We start from the raw sequence: 20361 nt of genomic DNA, 5'->3' as shown, positions 1-20361 counted from the left end.
CACCACCACCACCACCACCACCACCCTCACCACCACCCTCACCACGACCACCCCATGACCACCCCCTACCCCCCTATGAATAATAATGTCAAGCAACAAAATTGCCAAGATAAATCACTTTTATCTCTACAGGAAAGGGAGATCTAAAAAATATATAAATTACATTAGTAACACAACATAAGAAAAAACAAGGGGAACAAACAACAGAGAAATCTGGATGAGGCTACTCTAACCTATTTATAAAAAGGCCCTGCATCAGAAATCACAATCCTACCCACTTCTAAAAATATATTTAGACATGTACAGAAGCGGTGGGTTTGTTTTTAAATTGTTTGCTTTTTTGTAAAAATATATTAAAGGTGAATAGAAATCCTCTCTGCCCTCTTATCCTACCCCAACTCTCTGCTGGGGATTGCAGATCAGAGGTAACTATCTCACCATGTTCTAAACCTTGGTTATTCCCAACTCCTCTCCACCTCACTTCACTTAGAACCTGAAACATAAAAACAAAACAAACAAAACAACAACAACAACAACAGCAACAACAGCAACAACACCACTAACACACTAGCTTCTTTGGAAAAGCATAACTTTGAGGGTAAACTTGCTTTTCATTGGAAACAACACAAAATAACAGGAGACTCTGAGAACCCAACTAAACTAAACAAACCCCATTAGAGGCTGGGTTTCAGCTCCACAGAACCTTCTAACAAAGAAACAGAGGGAAAAGAGGCCTGGAATGGGTGGGGCGAGGGTGCTAGCAATTAGCTGCCTTTGAAAGTTCAAGAGGGAGTTTTAATGGGTGAAAGGGCTAGGGACCTGTTTTTGGTGACAACAGTCAGCCTTTAGTCAGGAAGTTGCCCATACAGGGTTAGGAGCTTCTCCTGCTTTCCCCTTACTTCCCTACTGCTGCCTTGAAATCTCCAAGATAAGCAAAGCTGAGTAGAAAGGAGGGGAATAGGGACCTCACGTGCTAAAGGGGAGGTAGCCAGGCCTTTTGCCTTTGGTGTGACTAAAGGAGGACTGCTTGGCCCCTGGGGGTCCCCAAGGTAGAAAAAGCAAATATGCTAAAGTATCCCCCATTCCAATAAGGATGAAGGCGATACATCTATAGAAAAAAAGAAAGATAAGCCACAAACATAAAAGATAACACAGAGGCCTCACAAATTCCCTGTGGTCTGCATCATAGCTGTTAAATTCCCCAGAAGCACTAGGCAAGCTGGGATGAGGACAAGTGGAAGGTAGAGGACACTCCCACTTGGGCAGTGCCAAAATGGGTTGTTCAGAAGGAGCAGTCTCCATCAAGCCCAGATTGCCAGTAAGGCAAGACAAGAGGGAGGTGGGGACACTGTCTGGAAAATAGTGACAATCACAAAGGAAAGCAGAGAAAAGCGGATCAGAATATCTGCTACTTCACATATGGGCATTGTTTCTAACTTCAGACTTGAATAGCCTATCTGTACTATGCTTGAATAGTTGGCCTGTGGTCTGGAAGTGGAAAGTCCCAGGGGTGAAGATCTTAGTACTGAAATCTTTAGACTAAGCTTAGATGGGGAAAGAAACATGGAAGTTCCTGATAATGACCCTTCAGGGTTATGTCACCACACTCTCTTCAGAAGGTCCAGGCTGTGCTTTGTGGGGTGGCAGGGGCCATAGTTCTCAATGTGCCAGGTACTTCAGATTTCTAGGAGGTGAGTTTGTACCTGCTTGAACCCAGTTATAGCTATGGGGATAATGTTCTACAGGGCCTCAAAAATACAGGCAAATTCCTGAAGATCATCATAGGGGTTTCATTTGCAGTCAGACAAAAGTAGTTTCCTCTGGTGGGCTAAGCAACAATCATGGTCAAAGGCTTGGGTATCTGTCCTTTTTCCCACCTTGAAAAGTAAAAGGAATCTCCTCCCCCCTCCCCCAAAGACAGATAAAGTCAGCTTTTCTAGGCCAGCTCTGGAGTTGTCCCATAATAGGGTCATAAAGACCCTCTTCATTTTGTCATGAAAAAGAGGTAAAAGAAGATAAAGACCACAACCTTCTATCAGGAACAAGAATGAAGGTAGGGTATATCCATTGGTTGTGAGGAAGGGGTAGGAATGGGTGGAGGTGGGCAGGCTTAGAGACAGGGCTGGAGGTGCAGAAAATGTTGAGCACTGGGCTTCTCACTCCATGGCTGAGGAAACTGACAGGCCCAGACTCCCTTTATGTTGCTCCTCATCATTCCTTCCATATAGAGGAGCAGTGGAAAAGAATAAAGACAAGGTGTAAGTGAAATATGTGGGTGGAGCAGGAAAAGGTTCTTGTCAGTTGGAAATGTCTCCCATTTACCTGCTATTTATGGATATGGAAAAAGGTAGGGGAAGTGGGAAAGGGAGTTGGAGATAGTCCGTGCCTTTGGTCAGTCCCAAGAAAGCAGGACAATGCACCTTGTCCGGGGCTCATAGGATCCAGGAGTGCCCCGAGTTGACAACGAAGAAGGCAATGGGGGTGAAGGGATGAAGGAGTAGGACTTGATGGGGCTCGTCTCACAGAAGTAACTTGCCATTTCTGTGGATTTTCAGGATGCGGCCGAGTCTCTGCTTTGCTGTGGCCAGGCCCTTTTTAGGACGCTTTCCTGTAAGGAAGGGTCAAAATAAACAGAGGCTTTATGAGCAATTTTAGCACCATACCACACCTCCATGCTTTGTTTTTCTCTCTCAACAAAGCTCTTCACCCTTACACCATATCAGGCAAGGAACCCTCCTTAACCACTTCTATTCAGTGCCACATGCTTGGCTACTCCTTCTCTGATTGCTGCAGCAGTCATAGTTACTATAGTTCTAGTTTTTTGGTTGTTTCCCATCACTTACTTTGGGTTCAATCACTTTCCTTAGAAAATTTTTTAAGGAGGTCAATATACTTCTATGCCATTCATGTTATCCTGATCAGTAGGCTAGTGACTATAGTTCCATGTCCCTGAGGATGTCATGCTCAGGGCCTTCTTTCATTAAAAACCCTCATTCTAGTCGACCCTAAACATCACACCAAGCTCAGTATCCTTGAAGTACATCCATCCATATACTATGGATTGGGCTCTGGCCAATGGGAGGAAAAGAAGGGCTTGAATTTTCTCTCTCACGCATCTTTTTGTCTTGCGACATCAAATCACTTCTCACATCCTACTACTCTTCACGTTTATCATCTTTTCATTACTCAGTCCTTTCGGAATGAAATGTATAGACTACTTACTTCTAGTCCATCCTCCACTATGAACACCAGAAGAATCTTTCAAACCTAAATCTAGTATTACTTCTATTTAAATTCAGTTAATTGCCTCTTCATGGACTATTAAGCTGTAGGTATTGGAAGGCCAATATCCAAGCACCTGAAGTTTGGCTTCTTTGTATTCTCATCTACTAGAGCACTTAAGATTTAGACCAGGGAGCTTTTAAGAGCTCTCATTTTAATCTCCATTTGGGTCATGTACCTTGTCCTGCCTGACTGCTCTGGGAACCAACTGAAGGGCGCCGCTGGGTGAGGAAGACTCCAGGGGCCATGGGTGTGGTGCTGCGATTTGCCTGAGCCATGCCGAAGGCATTGGGTCGAGCAGTGTACTCATGGTCAGCAAGACTTCCTGACAGAGCCTCTTGTTTAGGCTCAGGAGGTGGCTGGGGTGAGGAGGAAGTGTCAGGCTGGGGTGTTGTAGCCACTGTTGGTGCAGGCATTGTCATGATGGCATTGGAATCTTGAGGGCGAGGCTGTTCTACCTCCTTCAGCAAAGGCTTCTTCTTGATATATTTCTTCTTTTGGGCCTTTTGTAGCTCCTGAAATAGAAGCCAAATCGGTGGAGATATTAAAGAGTAAAAAAAGAAAAAGAAAATTTCCCAGAAAGTAAGAAGACAATGGTCAACATGTTTCTGCATCCTGCCCCTTTCCCCCATTCTCTCTAAGTCCACCTTGTATGGACACACTATACAGGCCTTCCAACGTCTACAGTGATTTCTTTGACATCATTCACCCATAGCTCATCACCTACCACTTAATAGTAAAGTGCCAAGTGTAAATGATTTTGAAGACTTTGTTTCTGGTGAACTATGGGCATTCCTAATAACTAATTTACACCAGCAGCTTAGGTACATTATTTACTATATTCTTATAAAAGTCCTATGTGTGTTGGGGGGAACCTCTTCATTTTATAAATAACAAAACAGAAGTGCAAGGATAACAAGTAATTTAAACACAAATCCTCATAGAAAAGTAGTCATATCTAGTAACTAGACACCTTACAAATCTTCTCAAAATGAACTGAGAGTAACGTGTTAGCTTTGGAATACGGTAAATGTGAGTTCAAACCCAGGCTTCTAGTTCCTAAATTAGATGATTTTAGTTAAAGTTACTAACCTTTCTGAATATCAGCTGTCTTGTCTGCAAATGGTAAAGTAATACCTGCTTTTCAGAATTGTTAGAAAGCTTAAATGACATTAAAATATATAGCATGTGAAAGGAACTCAAAGTATCTAATTATTATTCTCCATTTCTTATAATAGCTTTTTTTTCATTCTGCAGATTTTTTTCTTTGAACAGAAGACTCGACAATTTTTTAAATCATTGAATTTAATATCTCAATTTGTATAGAATAAATATGAAGTTGTGCCACTTCTCCCAGTATCTTGTAGGTACCTGGACAATGGTCATGTGGAGCCCTGAGCACATGCTGACAGCATGCAACTTTCTGAAATGTCACACACACCAACTCCATGACTATATTCCTTAGCCTTCTCTTGGGAACAAAAGCCTAGACTCGCCTTCAGAAGATCTGTTAGGCTATGGCTATCAGAGAAATTTCAGAGGAATGAGAATTATTAGTAATACATGCAAGCATTGCTCCTGAATTATTCATTTAATAATTTTAAGAATGAGAATTAATAGTTATATTCCCGGGCTGGAGAGATGGCTCAGAGGTTAAGAGCACTGGCTCCTCTTCCAGAGGTCCTGATTTCAATTCCTAGCAACCACATGGTGTGGTTGACAATCACCTATAATTAGATCTGGTGCCCTCTTCTGGCCTGCTGCATACATAATAAATAGATAAATAAATAAATAAATCTTAAAAAATAATTATATTCCCATTCTAAAAATAAAAAACTTTATCCTTACCTGTTATTTTCCATTTTTTTTTTAAAAATGAGCATTGATATTTTCCCTGTATGTATGTGTATGTGAGGATGCCAGAAAGAGGCAGGTGGATCTCTGAGTTCAAGGCCAGTCTGATCTACTGTGAGAATTCCAGGACAGCCAGGGCTACACAGAGAAACCTTGTCTTAAAACAAAAACAAAAACAAACAAACAAAACAACAAATAAAACCCAGAAGAATGAATTCTGTTACCCTGTTCTCTAGTCTAACTCCATAAATTGTGTCTTCACATCTAGATTAGTTTAAAATTCCCTACCTTTGCTGCTAATCTCTTTTGCATGTAAGTGGTGAGTGGATTAATTTATGCTAGAACACTTACACCTTGCCAAGTTCTTTATTGAAAAAGCTGTTATGAAGCTCCCAACCAAATTCATACTTTAATAGTATTCTACTTTGTGGCTAGACAACCCATATTGATAAAGATTGAAGGTGAAAATGTCATTAAGCCTTACTTTATATCAAGTGTTATTATTCATAGGAGGACATACACACACTCTTTACTTAATCTTAATCAATGCTCATAAAATAACTGAGAAAAAGAGAAATTATATAAAGGCAGTTGCAGCTGTTCCAGAATCTGTTATTTTTCTACATTTGTTTGTTTAGTGTGTGTGTGGGGGTGGGTGGGTGCTGGCATAAATTGCCTGCCTTCACCTCTGCCTCCTGTTTGCTGGGATTTAAAGGCCTGAGCTACCAGCGACTGGCAAGAATCCACTTTATAACTTTACTTATACTCATCATCATCTTTTCTTTTTTTTTTTTTTTTTTTTTTTTTTGGTTTTTCAAGACAGGGTTTCTCTGTGTAGCCCTGGCTGTCCTGGAACTCACTCTGTAGATCAGACTGGCCTCGAACTCAAAATCCACCTGCCTTTGCCTCCCAAGTGCTGGGATTAAAGGCGTGCACCACGTGTCCCTGCTATACTCATCTTCTAATATGAAGTTTCCAATCCAGAAAAATCTCATTCATTCATTCATTCATTCAATTTACTTCAACACTGATTTATCATGTGTCATTATTAAAATGAGGATACCAAGTTAAAATACATCCAAAGAGTGTAACATATCCTTATGATCATAAGTACCATGTGATAATGCTATAGAGAAGTACAGATGAAGAGCAAAGAAATAAGGTGATTGTAGGTGAAGTGAATGGGCAAAAGGAATGGCTTTATGCAAATAAAGACATGAGGCAATTTGGTATATGGGGTAAATCGTAAACACTGTAGTGGGTATGGCTGGCATAAACGATAGACATTGGAGGATAGTCAGGAGATTAGAGAGAAGTCCCTCGAGACCAAACAAATAGGGCTTTATGACCTCTAGCAAGGAATAATATTTTCCTGAAATCCTTTCTAGTTCCCACACACGTGCACACACAAAATAGCATCTAATACCTCCCCCAACTTTAAAGCCTCTTCTTAGAAGTATTTCTATCAACCCAATTAGTACTTACTCCTTAGAAAGCACTAAGAGTAGTTTTTACACTTTCATCTGTTTGTTTACAGCAACAGAAAACCTTTATTTAAAAGTTACATCTTATGTGGCACTGATGAATGGCAGGGGAAGTTTTAGTCAAAGAAAAGTCACTTGATTAATTGATTGGTTTGCTTGATCTCTGTTAGCTCCAAATAATAGTTTCTAAGACATTTTTCAGAAACTTTATAGCTCTACAGAACATCAAATGAAAAACAGTTCTTAAATTTCACTTAAAAAGAATATAATTACTCAAAGATATAAACATTTAACTATTTATTTCACTTTAAAACTCAAGTAGTGCCCGGCAGTAGCTGCCTTTAATCCCAGCACTCAGGAGGCAGAGGCAGGCCTCTGAGTTTGAGATCAGCCTGGTTTACAGAGTGAGTTCCAGGACAGCCAGGACTATACAGAAAAACCCTATCTCAAAAAAAAAAAAAAAAAAAAAAAAGAAAAGAAAAGAAAAGAAAAAGAAAAAGAAAAAACCTCAAGTAGCATGAAATTTGAAGTTAGAGGATATGAGTTTGAATCTTGTCTCCTCCATTTTACTGGCTGTCTTATCCTGGACTAGTCATTTAAGTGAGCCTCATTTTCTTTACCTGTAAAGTGATGAAAATATCATCTATTGAACAAGATTATTGGAAATATTATATTAGACACTGTACATAGGGGCACCTACATAAGGCAGACGCTCAATAGTACTCTAAGCTATAGGATGTGGCATGAGGAGCTATGTGATATTGTTAAAGAACCAAACATTCCTAGGGTTTCTGAGCAAACTACATGTTAAAGCACTTTGTAAACTAATACTAAGAGGTAAAATTGATTTAGTGAAGGTGACCTTTTAGGATGAAAAATGGTGAATTTTGTTCTCTTGAGAAGCAGGGGTTAGAGATCAAGGTAATAATATTTGATAAAGGGTTTAAGAAAACGCTCTTTGTAAAAGGCCAAATTCCGAAATTGGTGAGTGACTCAAAACGTAAGTGTACTCAACTGAGTCACTTCCTCAGGACTAAAGCTGAAGGCAAATAACAGATCTAGTTTTTCTACCCGAAGATTTTTTTTCCAATTTTTTTAAACATATTTGAGAATTTTATACATGCATGAAATATATATTGATCATATTCATGCCTGCCTCCCCTACCTGCAAAACCTTAAAGATTCTCCCCAATCATGTTTCCCTCCCAATTTCATATGTTCTTTGTTTTTAAAGTAACTCACCAAGTCAAATTACTGTTGTCTATTATACATGGGCATGGGGCCTCCATTGAGGCATGGGTGACCTACTAGGGACCGCGCCTGGAAAGAAAACTGATTCTCCCCCACCCACTCCCATCTGTGGGAATTACATATAGTTAGGGGGGGCAAGTGACATCAACAAGGACACTTCTCTGATCTCTTTTTTCATCCTAATTCATGTCAACTAGGTAACCCTAATTCATGTCAACTAGCTTGCCACAAAGCTAGGATGTAAAGGATATAGGAGGGGCTTGAATACTGCCAAAGACAAAGACCAAAGATTATCCATAATAGCAGGATCCTACCACCCTACAGGTTTGAATTTTGAGGCTCTAAGTCATCAGTAGCAGGGCCACCAGCTGGGTGTCAACTCTTACCTGCTGGGCAAGCTTTGCAGCTGCTGCAGCCAAGCCTGTCTCAATGGAGGCAACTCTGGTCCCCTCACGAACAGGACGGTCCTGCTTGGGTAGGGTTGGAGTCACACGGGCTGCAAGGGAAACAGGATGCTAATCTATTTGCCAATTATATTCTTCAACTTCCGACTATTTCAAAGGTAGCTATATTGTTCTTCCTGCTTCTAGCTTTTCACAGAGTCCTATTTAATGACCAAGGCTTACATGAATACAAATTAACCTCCTTGAACTGCATTTAATGTTGTTCATGTGCTTTTATGACCTTGTTGTTCCTGACTTACCTACTTTTCCAAACTTGTTTCCTCACCTACTGCCATGGTTTAAACACTCCCTCCAAAATTCTTGTGGAAACTTAAATGATCATTTCAACAGTATTAGATGGGAGACCTTTAAGAGGCACAATTAGGTTATGATAGTGCTGTTTTCCTGAATAGTATAAAGCTATTATTATAGGTGTGGGTTAGGTATTAAAAGGGGTGTATTTCAACTCTCTTTTTTCCTCCTACTCTTTTACTATATGACGTCTTGTACTTATGGGACAATTTAACATGAAGGACTATACCATGCCAGCATCATGCTCTTAGACTTCCAGCTTCTAGAACCATAAGAAAAATAGTCTTTTATTTAGAATTTAGTCAGTTGTAATATTCCATTACAGCTGCAGAAAACAGGCTAAACACCCTTACTTTCTGCTTCTTCAGACAAATGACTTCCTTATTGCACCTCCAGAGTATGATATTGCATTACCTTGCCCTCCATACTCAGACTCATCATCTGACAGATATATTTTACTTTTACATATTTAAAACATGCCTATCCCTCAAAAGTATGCTATATAATAACATATATAAAATATCTGGGTCCTCGCTGATCCCACCTATCTCTTCTTTCTCAGATTTTAGAATTGGTGCAAATGACTTGATATGTAACACATACTACCTATTGAAGATTATTATTCTATAGATACCAAACAATGAATTCTTGAAGTTCTTGACATAACTTTTAATAGCACCTTAACAGTACTGAATTAAAAATATTACTACCTGTTTATCTTTTTCAATAAGCATCTTTTAGGAGCAACAAATATTCAAGTGAAAAAAAGAAAGCTTTTCTTTACAAACGAATCCCAGCTAGGGCTGAGGAGACAGCTTGGTAAAGTGCTTACTGTGCAAGCATGAGGACCAGGGCTCAATCACCAGCCCCATATACATTAAAAACCAAACAAAGTTTAATGACTTGAGTTCATTCTTTAGAATCCACATAAAGGTGAAAGGAGAGAACCAATTCCATAAAGTTATCCTTTGACCTCCACACATATACCCACCTCAGTGATAATCATAGAATAACATTTAAAAAACAAGGGTGCTTGGGAAATGGCTCAGTGTGTAAAGCATCTGCTCTGCAAGTATGAAGATCCAAACTCAAATTCTCAGAACCCACATAAAGCCAGATGCAGTAGCTTTTGTCTGTGTTTCTGGTACTCCTAGAGTAAGCGATGAGGCAGAGACAAGAGTAGCGCTAGAAGACAATGGGCCAAGTAGTCTAGGGGTATGCAGCAGCAAAGAACAAGAGATCTTGCCTCCCACATGATAGAGCAATGACAGACATAGGCCATTATGAATGGGCAAGTGCCTCCCCAGCACTGGGATAACAAGTATCCATCATCAATGCTAGTTGTTTTTGTTTTTGTTTTATAATTTATGTGGGTGCTGGTTGTTGAACTCTGGTTCTCATATTTGCACAAATAAGCACTTTACTGAGCTATCTCCTCATTTATTCTGAAATCCTCTGACATCCACCCTCACACTGTGCTTGTCACCATGACACAACTGTGAAGGTTACAAGACAACTTGTAGGAGTCAGTTCTTTACTTCTAATAAGTGGGTCCTGGAGATCAAACTCAAGCTGTTAGGCATGGTACATACTTCTACCTGTTGAGTCATCTCAAATGGCTCTATAATGTACTTTTTAAAAGGTAAGCATGTTTTGAATAGTCAGACAGAAGATAAACCATTAAACAAAACATGTGCATCCAAATATACACGAACATACTCAGGCAGACAGATACACACATATACACACAAGAATGCCAGCTTACAAATGTGGAATTAGTTATAAAACTAAAAATATTGGGCTGGAGAGATGGCTCAGTGGTTAAGAGCACTGTCTGCTCTTCCAAAGGTCCTGAATTCAAATTCCAGCAACCACATGGTGGCTCACAACCATCTGTAATGAGATCTGATGCCCCCTTCTGGTGTGTCTGAAGACAGCCACAGTGTACTTCGATATAATAATAAAATAAATCTTTAAAAAAAATCACCAGTTTGCAAGTCTTTATGAAACACTGGTTCTAGAGAACTGGGTATTCACATAGTGTCTAAGTATTCCTTTACAGGGTATAAGCTAGTCCCAAGAAAGAAAGCTGGTGAAATTGAGATAGCACCAACACATATAGGATTCCAAGTATGAACTTTAGTTTGTTGTTTTCTTGAGAAAGAGTCTCTCTCTGTAGCCCTAAAATTTGCTACGAAGACTAGGCTAGCCTTGAACTCACAAAGAGCCACCTGTCTCTCTGTGCAGATATTAAAGGCAAAATTGACCACACCCAGCTCCGAGTATGAACATTTTCATGTCATTAGTGATAACTATAGTGGAACAGCATGCAATCATGTTAACAGGTGAATTGCAGCAATATTTGAGTTGTTAAGAAATTAAAAGCAAGCTATTTACAGTATTTTGAGAATTTAGAAAGTACAAATATAGAAAAACTTAAATGATACTATGAGAGAAAAAAAAACCAGTCTCTTAAAAAAAGCCAGTGTAGCCAGGTGTGGTGGCACACGCCTTTAATCCCAGCACTCGGGAGGCAGAGGCAGGTGGATTTCTGAGTTTGAGGCCAGCCTGGTCTACAGAGTGAGTTCCAGGACAGCCAGGGCTACACAGAGAAACCCTGCCTCGAACCCCCCCCCCCCAAAAAAAGCCAGTGTTACATGAAAGCAAATAAATCTAGAAGGTGATACTGGCTACAGGACCATTATATCAGTTTCTATAAGAAAACTAACAAAACCAAGACGAACTGTTCTAGATTAAGAGTGATTTAAAAGAATCATGAGAAATGGTAAATATTATTTTAGGCCATTAACATTTGTGTAGTTTATTAAGAAGTGAAAGTATCATAGACTGCGGAAGATAATTCAATGGCAAAGCACTTGCCACATAAACATGAGAACTGGAGTTTGGAACACCAAACTGGATGTGGTAAGGCACATCTATAATCCCAGAATGCCTATAATGGATGGGAGGCAGAGATAGGAGAATCCCTGAAAATAGGGGTAATTAGCACTGAACAAGAAAAGATTCTGTCACAAAGTGGGAGGACAAGGGCCCACACCTGATGTTATTCTCTCAACTCCATATACACACAACTGCAAACATATTTAAATAACCACACAGGAGTGAACATACATATATAAATACTCACAAACACTATAAACAGAAACATACATCATACATATTCAAAAATTAATAAGCCCTTGAATGCTCTTCACTGCAAATAGCCCAACCAATGAGATGAAGAAAATTATTTTCTCTCTCAAAATTTCATGTTTACTTCAGGTACCTACTTTCCCTCTCTTTCTTCCCTTCCTTAGGGATAACTTCTTAGTAGTTGACAATCATGGGACTCTTGCAGAGCCCAAGAGTCCGCATAGTTTTCCTCCTTGAAAACAAAATTATCATAGTGGGGCTGGGATGACAGTTACCAGAATGTTCTTAGAAGCTTTAGATGGCTTAGTGAACTCTTCTGGTTCCCTTCATCTCAAGTCATAAGATTTCAAAAACAATAGCTATGATTTTCCTAGCTAGATTACACAAACTATGTCTGTCACACAATCAATTTAGCCCTGGCACCTAACATGGTACTAAAAGTAACAGATACTTGCCGACTAAGCAAATGAGAGGCTGAGTAAGATCTTGGATTACAGATGTCTTACATTGTCTCTATTTTTCACCTGATTAGTCCTACAGAGTATAAGATATAGAATGCTAGATCACCTTTAGGACTCCATGGAGCATCATCTGAATTCTTCTTTTTCTTGGGTCGAGATTTCAAAGCAGGGTCATCATCATCAGACTCCAGAGATGGATAGACTGTAGGGAGAGGTGAAGGCAGGATAAATTAAATCTCATCCAAAAGAACAAAGACAGAATGATACATATTTCAGTCCTTCCTCCTCCTCTTCAAGTATATTCATTTACATAATCCACATTCAACTGCAGAAGGTTCCTAAATATCTTACATTTTGTACCTTCTCTATAGTTGTACCCTTGTTATGAAAGTCCTTCTACATTCACCAAATTCATAGTCACTCATGTGAGTTACTTGGCTCATCTTTTAAAATTTAGCTGCTCTAGATTTAGTTCTGTAGTCATCAGGAAAATGCAAATCAAAACAACCCCGAGATTCCACCTCACACCAATCAGAATGGCTAAGATCAAAAACTCAAGTGATAGCACATGCTGGTGAGGATGTGGAGAGAGAGGAACACTCCTCCACTGCAAACTGGTACAACCACTCTGGGAATCAATCTGGTGGTTCCTCAGAAAATTGAAAACAGTTCTACCTGAAGACCCAGCTATACTCTTGGACATATTCCCAAAAGATGCTCCACCAAAACATGTGCTCTATTATGTTCATAGCAGCCTTATTTATAATAGCCAGAACTGGAAACAACCTAGATGTCTCTCAACCAAAGAACGGATACAGAAAATGTGGTTCATTTACACAATGGAATACTACATTGAAAACAATGACTTCATGAAATTCACAGGCAAATGGATGGATCTAGAAAATATCATCCTGGGTGACATAACCCAGACCCAAAAGAACATGCATGGTATGTACTCACTGGTAACTGGATATTAGCAAAAATGTACACAATTCCTAGGATACAACCCATAGACCACAAGTTTATCAAGCAGAAAGGCTCAAGTGAGGGTGCTTCAATCCTACTTAGAAGGAGGAAGAAAATAATTACCTGAGGCAGAGGGTGCGAGGGACCAGGATGGGAGAGGGGAGGGGTAGGGGAAAGGCAAATAGGATCAGGTATGGCGGCAGGGCCAGGAGAGAAGCACAGAAGACCAGGACCAGCAGCCTTGCAGGGAGGGAGGCTTTAGAAAGTACTAGAGACTTGGGAGGTGAGAGACTCTCAGGACTTAATGGGGTGACCTTTGCCAAAATGCCCAACAATGGGGAGAGGGAACTTGAAGAGTCTACCCCAGTAGAAAGACAAGGCATCAAGTTACTAATCTACCATAAAAAAAAAATTCTGACCTAGAATTGTCTAAAAGAACTGCAGGGACATAAAATGGAAAAGAGACTGAGGGAAAGGCAATCCTGTGACTGGTCCAACTTTGAATCCATATCATGGGGCTAGGGAATACCAAGGCCTGACACTATTTCTGATGTTATGATATGCTTACAGATAGGAACTTAGCATGGCTGTCCTCTGAGAGGCCCTACTAGCAGTTGACTGAGACAGATACAGATACCCAACCATTGGACTGAAGTCACGGAGCCCTAGTTGAATTAGGGAAAAACTGGAAGAAGCTGAAAGGGAGAGTGACCCCATAGGAAAACCAGCAGTCTCAACTAACCCAGACTCCAGGAACTCCCAAAGACTGAGCCACCAACCAGGTAGCATACTCAAGCTGGTCTGAGGGCCCCGCCCCCCAGCACTGCCTGGTATGGCCTGAATGGAAGAAGATGTGCCTAATCTTTGACAGACTTGAGGCCCCAGGGAAGGGGAAGGTCTAGGAGTGGGGGCAACCTCTCAGATTCAAGTGGAAGGAGGAGTGGGATGAAGAACTATAGGAGGGGGGACTGGGAGGGGAGCAATAGCTGGAATGTAAATAATTTTTTTAAAAGAGTATAATCATGCTCTCATAATCTGGTTCAGATTCCTCCTTCTCAGCTCTCCATCGCAACCTGTGTTTTATGCCTGCCGTGGAGATGTAGTACTGTACTTAGGAACTGATTATTTATTACATCTGCTGCCTCTAATTTACAAATGAGGCCAGAGATGTGTGTTTGATTTTATACTGAAGCAGCCCATACAATGAAAAGTAGGTATTTATTGTTTGTGAAAGAATGGGAAAAGTAAATAGTACATATTTAATATACATAATAGGAAAAAATATCGACTAAGTTAAACTAGGACCAAAATTATTGGACCTGCACAATCTAATATCTATATTTAACTACCCTACCTTAGAGAAACAAACAGAGTATGCAGATTATCATAAAATCCATAGGCAATTCTTCATAATCCATAGGCAAGACACTTAGGATTTTTAATGGGAATATGGTCTGGAAAGATCCAACTGATGACGTAAAATTCTGAGGCCACTCCCAAGCCTAGAAGAGAACTCTAAAAGTAACAATCTCACAAGAATTCTCCTACGTTTTTCCAGAGGGCTTCCCTACAGAAAGTGAGTCTATTTTTCAGACCTTCTTCCTTCAGCAAAGAAGTGAAAACTTTACCTCCTGATTTTTTATTTCAAAAAAAGCATTTAATTATTCTTAGAAAGGAATGAATACTAACACAGCTGTTTCAGGAGAAGCCACCAATACTACTTTGTTAGGTCTGAAAGGATTTCTACTTTAAAGAAGTTAAGTGTGACACAGAAGAAAGACTTGGTGCCTTAGGGTCAGAAAACTATACTTTGAAATTTTGGATGGCACAGTAGTAGCCTAAGAACAGTTTCATAGCCCCACTCCCATCCACTTCTTCCCATCTCCACACCCACAGGCCTAGTTCCAGACCTGTGACTCTGATATAACCTGGTAAGTCCATCCCCTGCAAGTCCATGTACCTGCTCCTGTGTATTTGTGTTATTTTTTTCTATTCTGTTTATGTGGGAATATTTTTTGTTTGCTTACTTTCTAGAGAGAAAGGGAATGAAATTGGATGGGTGGGGAGGTGGAGAGGATCTAGGAGTTGGTGGAGGGGAAACCATGATTAGACTACTTCTCTAAAATAGACTACATCTTGGAATGCAAAACAAATCTTTACAAATTCAGAAAGACTCTATCTTACTGTAAGATAATAAAACACAAAATCAAAAGCAAACAAATGTCTAATAAGTACACAAATGCATGGCAATAAGGGAGATAAAAACCCCTCATTGTTGAATGATGAATGGGTCAAAGAAGAAATTGAGAAGGAAATAAAAGAAAAAAATCTTGGTACTTAATAAAAATGAAAACAAAGCACAACAAAATCTCTGGAGAGATTTATGGCTCTAAGTACCTACACTTAAAAATCAGAAAGACCCAGGTATGGTGACTCATGTCTTTAATCAGTGCAGACCTTTCTAAATTCCAAGCCAGCCCTGTCTCCATTGCAGGTTCTAGATTGGCCAAAGCTACACAGAAAGACCTTGTCTCAAAAAGCAAACAAGTCAGAAACAGCACAAATATTTTACTTAAAGATGCCATTCAAGATTTTGGAAAACAAGAACAAAGCAAATTCAAATCCAGTATGTGGCAAGAAATAAAAAAAAAAAAATCACAGCAGAACCTAATAAGATAGAAACACAGAAAACAATATAATGAATCAACAAATCTAAGAACTCTATAGAAAGATGAACAAAATTGACACTTTTGACACAACTAAACCAAAGAAAGAAACAGGTGATCTAAACTAACAGAATAAAAAATGAACAGGGAACCATTTGTAACAGACATAAGGAAATTAAGAATATTATAATGGAATACTTTAAAAACTTGTAGCTCATTAACTTAAAAAAAAAACTAAAAGAAATGAACAAATTTCTAGATTCATCTAAACCACCAAAGTTAAACCAAGAAGAGATCAACAACCTAAACAGAACTGTAACATAGGAAACAGTAATAAAAATAATTCTAACTACAAAAGTGCAGGTCCAGAGGCAGGTAGATTTCTGAGTTCGAGGCCAGCCTGGTCTACAGAGTGAGTTCCAGGACAGCCATGGATATACAGAGAAACCCTGTCTTGGAAAAAAAAAAGTGCAGGTCCAAATGTATTCACAGAAAAATTTTAACAGATCTGCAAAGAATTACAGTAAATTCTTATTAAATTATTCAAAAAGTAGACAAGGATCCATTAAACTGTCCCTATTTGCACGTCACATATTCTAAAAAACAACTATAAAACTTCTAGAAATGATCAACAGATGGTAGGATACAAAAATCACAAAAATCTGTATCTAGGGCTCCATATCCTGGTTCACAACTCCAGCAGAAGACTCCTACTCTACCAGAGGCTATGCTGGGACCAGAGGTACTAGGAACCCTAGGTAAAACACCCACCTATCACTTTCTAATACTTCTTAAAGCTGATCCAGCAGTCCCCAACAGCACCCCCTCCCCTGGGCTTTATACAGCAGTCCACAATTCTGGCAGAAGGCCCTGCTCTATTGAAGGCCACAATGTTACTAGGAACCCCAGGCCCACACCTCCTGCAGAATATCCCTGCTCTTCAGGAGGCCAAGATGGTACTAGAAACTCCAGAAGCCACACTAGTATCTAAAATCCCAGAAGTCATACCAGTTCCCAGATTCCAATAGGCAACACAGGCACCCAAAACCCTAGAGGTCATACAGGCTAACAAAACACCAAATGGAGACACCCTATTGAACCTGAAGACTCACTGATCATAAGAACCACAGGCTGCTCATGCCAGAAGACCTGAGAGAAACCAAGGGAAAAAACATCCATTCATCAAAAATAAACTCAGAAATAGGCAGCTAAATTATAATAACCTCAAACCCAAATAACTGGAGGCCAGTATAAGAATGTAACAACAGCCAGGGCAACATGGCACCACCAGCTATCCTACTGTAACAAGCCTTGGATATTTAAATGACCTTAAATCCAATCTTATAAAGTTGATACAAGCCCTTAAAGAGGAAATGAATATATCCCTTAAAGAAATTCTAGAAAAATATAAACAGGATAAGAAAATGAATAAAACTGTTCAAGACCTGAAAATGGAAATAGAACCAATAAAGAAAACACAAACCAAGGGAATCTTGGGAGATGTAAAATCTAGGTAAGCCAACAGGAACTACAGATGCAAGCATCACAAACAGAATACAAGATATGGAAGGGAGAATCTCAGGCATGCAAGATAGGAGAGAAGAACTTGAGAGACTTGTTAACATCAGTCTAAAGAAAATGTTAATTCTAAAAAGCTCTTGAACCAAAATATCCAGGAAACCTGAGACATGATGCAAACACTAAACCTAAGAATAATAGGAGTGAAAACACTAAACATACAGAACAAAGAAAGAATATTAAAAGCTGCAAGGGAAAATGTCAAGTAACACAAAGGCAGATCTATCAGAATTACACCTGACTTCTCAAAGCTACAAGGGCCTGCACAGATGTGCTGCAGACTCTGTCCAGATGCCAGAGACTACAGACCCAGAGTACAATACCCAGAAAAACTTTCAATCACCATAGATGGAACAAACAAGATATTCCATGACAAACTCAAATTTAAACAAAATCATCCACAAATTTACCCTCAGAAGGTACTACAAGGAAAACTCCAACACAAGTAGGTTAACTACACCCAAGAAAACACAGGAAATAATTTCACACTTGCACAAGAAGGGAACCACATTTGTGTGTCCATGCTATTCCCACCCACACCATCATCACCAAACAACAAACAATAGGAATTAACAATCACTGGTCTTTACTATCAATAGACTCAATCCCCAACCCCCCAAAGGCAAAGGGCTAACAGAATGGATGTGAAAAGAGGATCTTTCTGTTTCATACAAGAAACACACTTTAGGCTAGAGAAATGGCTCTGGCTGCTCTTCAGGACCAGGGATCAATTCTTGGTACCCACATGGCAGCTCACAACTATCTCTAGAAAGACAAACATGGTATGTAATCATAAGTGTATATTACCTATAAAGTTAAAGGAAACCATGCTACAATTCGCAGAACCAGAGGAGCTAAGTAACAAAGAGGTCTTGAGGAGGGGGGATACATGAATCTCCCTGGAAAGGGGAAGTAGAATAGATATTGTGGGTGAATGGGGGGGATGAAAAAAAAGAGGGTTCAGGTTGGAGGGGGGAGGATGGAGGTAGATAGAGAGTATTGGGAGAGAAGGCTGGAATTGGGGAGGGGGGAGGATGGAGGGAGAGAGTACTGGGAGAGATGGCTAGAATTGGGAGGGGTATCTTCTGGGTAAGGTAGAAACCTAATGCAATGGAAACTCCCAGTTATCTTCAGGGTAACATTAGCTAAGATTCCTAGCTGGGGTGGGATACAAGACTGAGCTTGCCATCTTCTGTAACCAAGCAAGGCTTCCAGTGGAGGAACTTAGACACCAACCCAACCACAAAGCTTCAACCTACAATTTGTTCTGCCTATAAGAAATGATGCTATAAAAGTGGCACAGAAATTGTGAGAGTAATCAACCAATGACTGGTCCACCTTGAGACTCATGCCTTGAGAGGGAGCTGACCTTGACACTCCCCAGAGGACCAGGATCCCGAGGCTGGATAAGCCCAGAAACCTAGGATAGACCGAAACATGATTGGCAAAAAAGTCAACGAAATGATTCCTAATAATATTCTGCTATGCTCATAGATTGGTGCCTAGCCTAATTATTATCAGAAGGCTTTGATCCATCAACTGATAGAAACAGTTCCAGAGACCCACAGCCAAACATTATTATGAAGCTTGGGGAATTCTATGGAAGCAGTTTGTGTATGTGTGTGTGTATGTTGGGGGTGGGTATGTTGGGGGTGAGTGGTGGGTAAGGCATTGTAGGAGCTAGAGGGGTCAAGGTACTACAACAAAATGGCCCATAGAATCAACTAACCTGTGCTCATAGGTGCCCATAGAGACTGAATCAACAACCAGGGAGCCTATATGGGACTGACATAGATATGTTACAGTTGGTGTAGCTTGGTTTTCTTGTGAGACTCCTAATAGTGGGAACCGGGACTGTCTCTGATTCATTTGCCTGCTTTTGGGACCCTTTTACTCCTACTGGGATGTCTGGTCCAGCCTTAATAGGAGGGGAGGCACCTAATGTTATTGAAACTTCATATGCCACATTTGGTTGATATCCAAAAGATGCCTGTCCTTTTTCTGAAGAGACTTGGATGAGGAAGGGATATGGGGAGAAGGGGAGGTAGGAGGGAACAACTGTGAGGAGAGGAGAAAGGGAGACTGAGGTCAGAATGTAAAAAAATAATTAAAATAAGAAAAAATATCAGTACGCCAACAACACACCAAGAAAGATATGGGTACATTCTCATTCACAATAGCCATAAAAAAAAAATCAAGAACTAAAACCTAACCAAGAAGGTGAAAGATTTCTACAATGAAAACTTTAAGTCACTGAAAAAAAGAGACTGAGAATAATACTAGACAATGGGGAAAACACTCCATATTCATGGATTGGTAGAGTTAATGAATACTCTACCAAAACCTATTTATAGACTTAATGTAATCATAATCAAAACCCTTCTCATTCCTCACAAAATAGAAAACACTATTCTAACATTCACCACAAAAGACCCCAGATAGTTAAAACAAACTTCAGTAAAAAGAACAAAGCTGGAAGGATTACTGTTCCCGATTTCAAAACTGTTACAGACCCATGGTAACGAAAACAGAATGGTACTGGTAAAACCAAAAAGAACATCCAGACATGTGGACCAGTAAAATATAAAAGAAGGAAGAAAAATGGATACATGTAAATATAGCCATTTAATATTTAATAAAGATGCCAAAAACATAAACTGGATAAAGATAGCAACTATGACAAATGATGTTGGGAAAATTCAATGTCTACAGGTAGAAGAATTAAATAAACCTGTATTTATCACTTTGCATAAAAAGTAACTGAAGCCAGGCAGTGGTGGCACATGCCTTTAATCCCAGCATTTGGGATGCTGAGGCACGTGGATTTCTGAGTTTGAGGCCAGCCTGGTCTACAGAGTGAGTTCCAGGACAGCCAGGACTACACAGAGAAACCCTGTCTCAAAAAAAAAAA

General features: G+C 39.8%; 1 protein-coding gene across 5 annotated transcripts in view; it reads right to left on the bottom strand.

Moving 5' to 3' along the window:
• Positions 1-101: 101 nt before the first annotated feature.
• Positions 102-20361, bottom strand: part of Phf8 (PHD finger protein 8) — a 103546-nt gene continuing 83286 nt past the window's right edge. For all 5 annotated transcript variants that reach the window (XM_021153035.1, XM_021153037.1, XM_029473205.1 and 2 more), the window contains 4 exons: positions 12347-12442; positions 8258-8367; positions 3461-3797; positions 102-2608 (listed from right to left, as the gene is read on the bottom strand). In XM_021153035.1, coding sequence (XP_021008694.1) covers positions 2520-2608; positions 3461-3797; positions 8258-8367; positions 12347-12442 — 632 coding nt within the window. In that variant the 3' untranslated portion in view covers positions 102-2519. The remainder of the gene's footprint in view (positions 2609-3460; positions 3798-8257; positions 8368-12346; positions 12443-20361) is intronic.

Source organism: Mus caroli, chromosome X, assembly GCF_900094665.2.
Source record: "Mus caroli chromosome X, CAROLI_EIJ_v1.1, whole genome shotgun sequence".
NCBI classification, from domain to species: Eukaryota; Metazoa; Chordata; class Mammalia; order Rodentia; family Muridae; genus Mus; species Mus caroli.
Note: the sequence above shows the minus strand (reverse complement) of the source record. Positions and strands in the feature narration are given on the sequence as shown.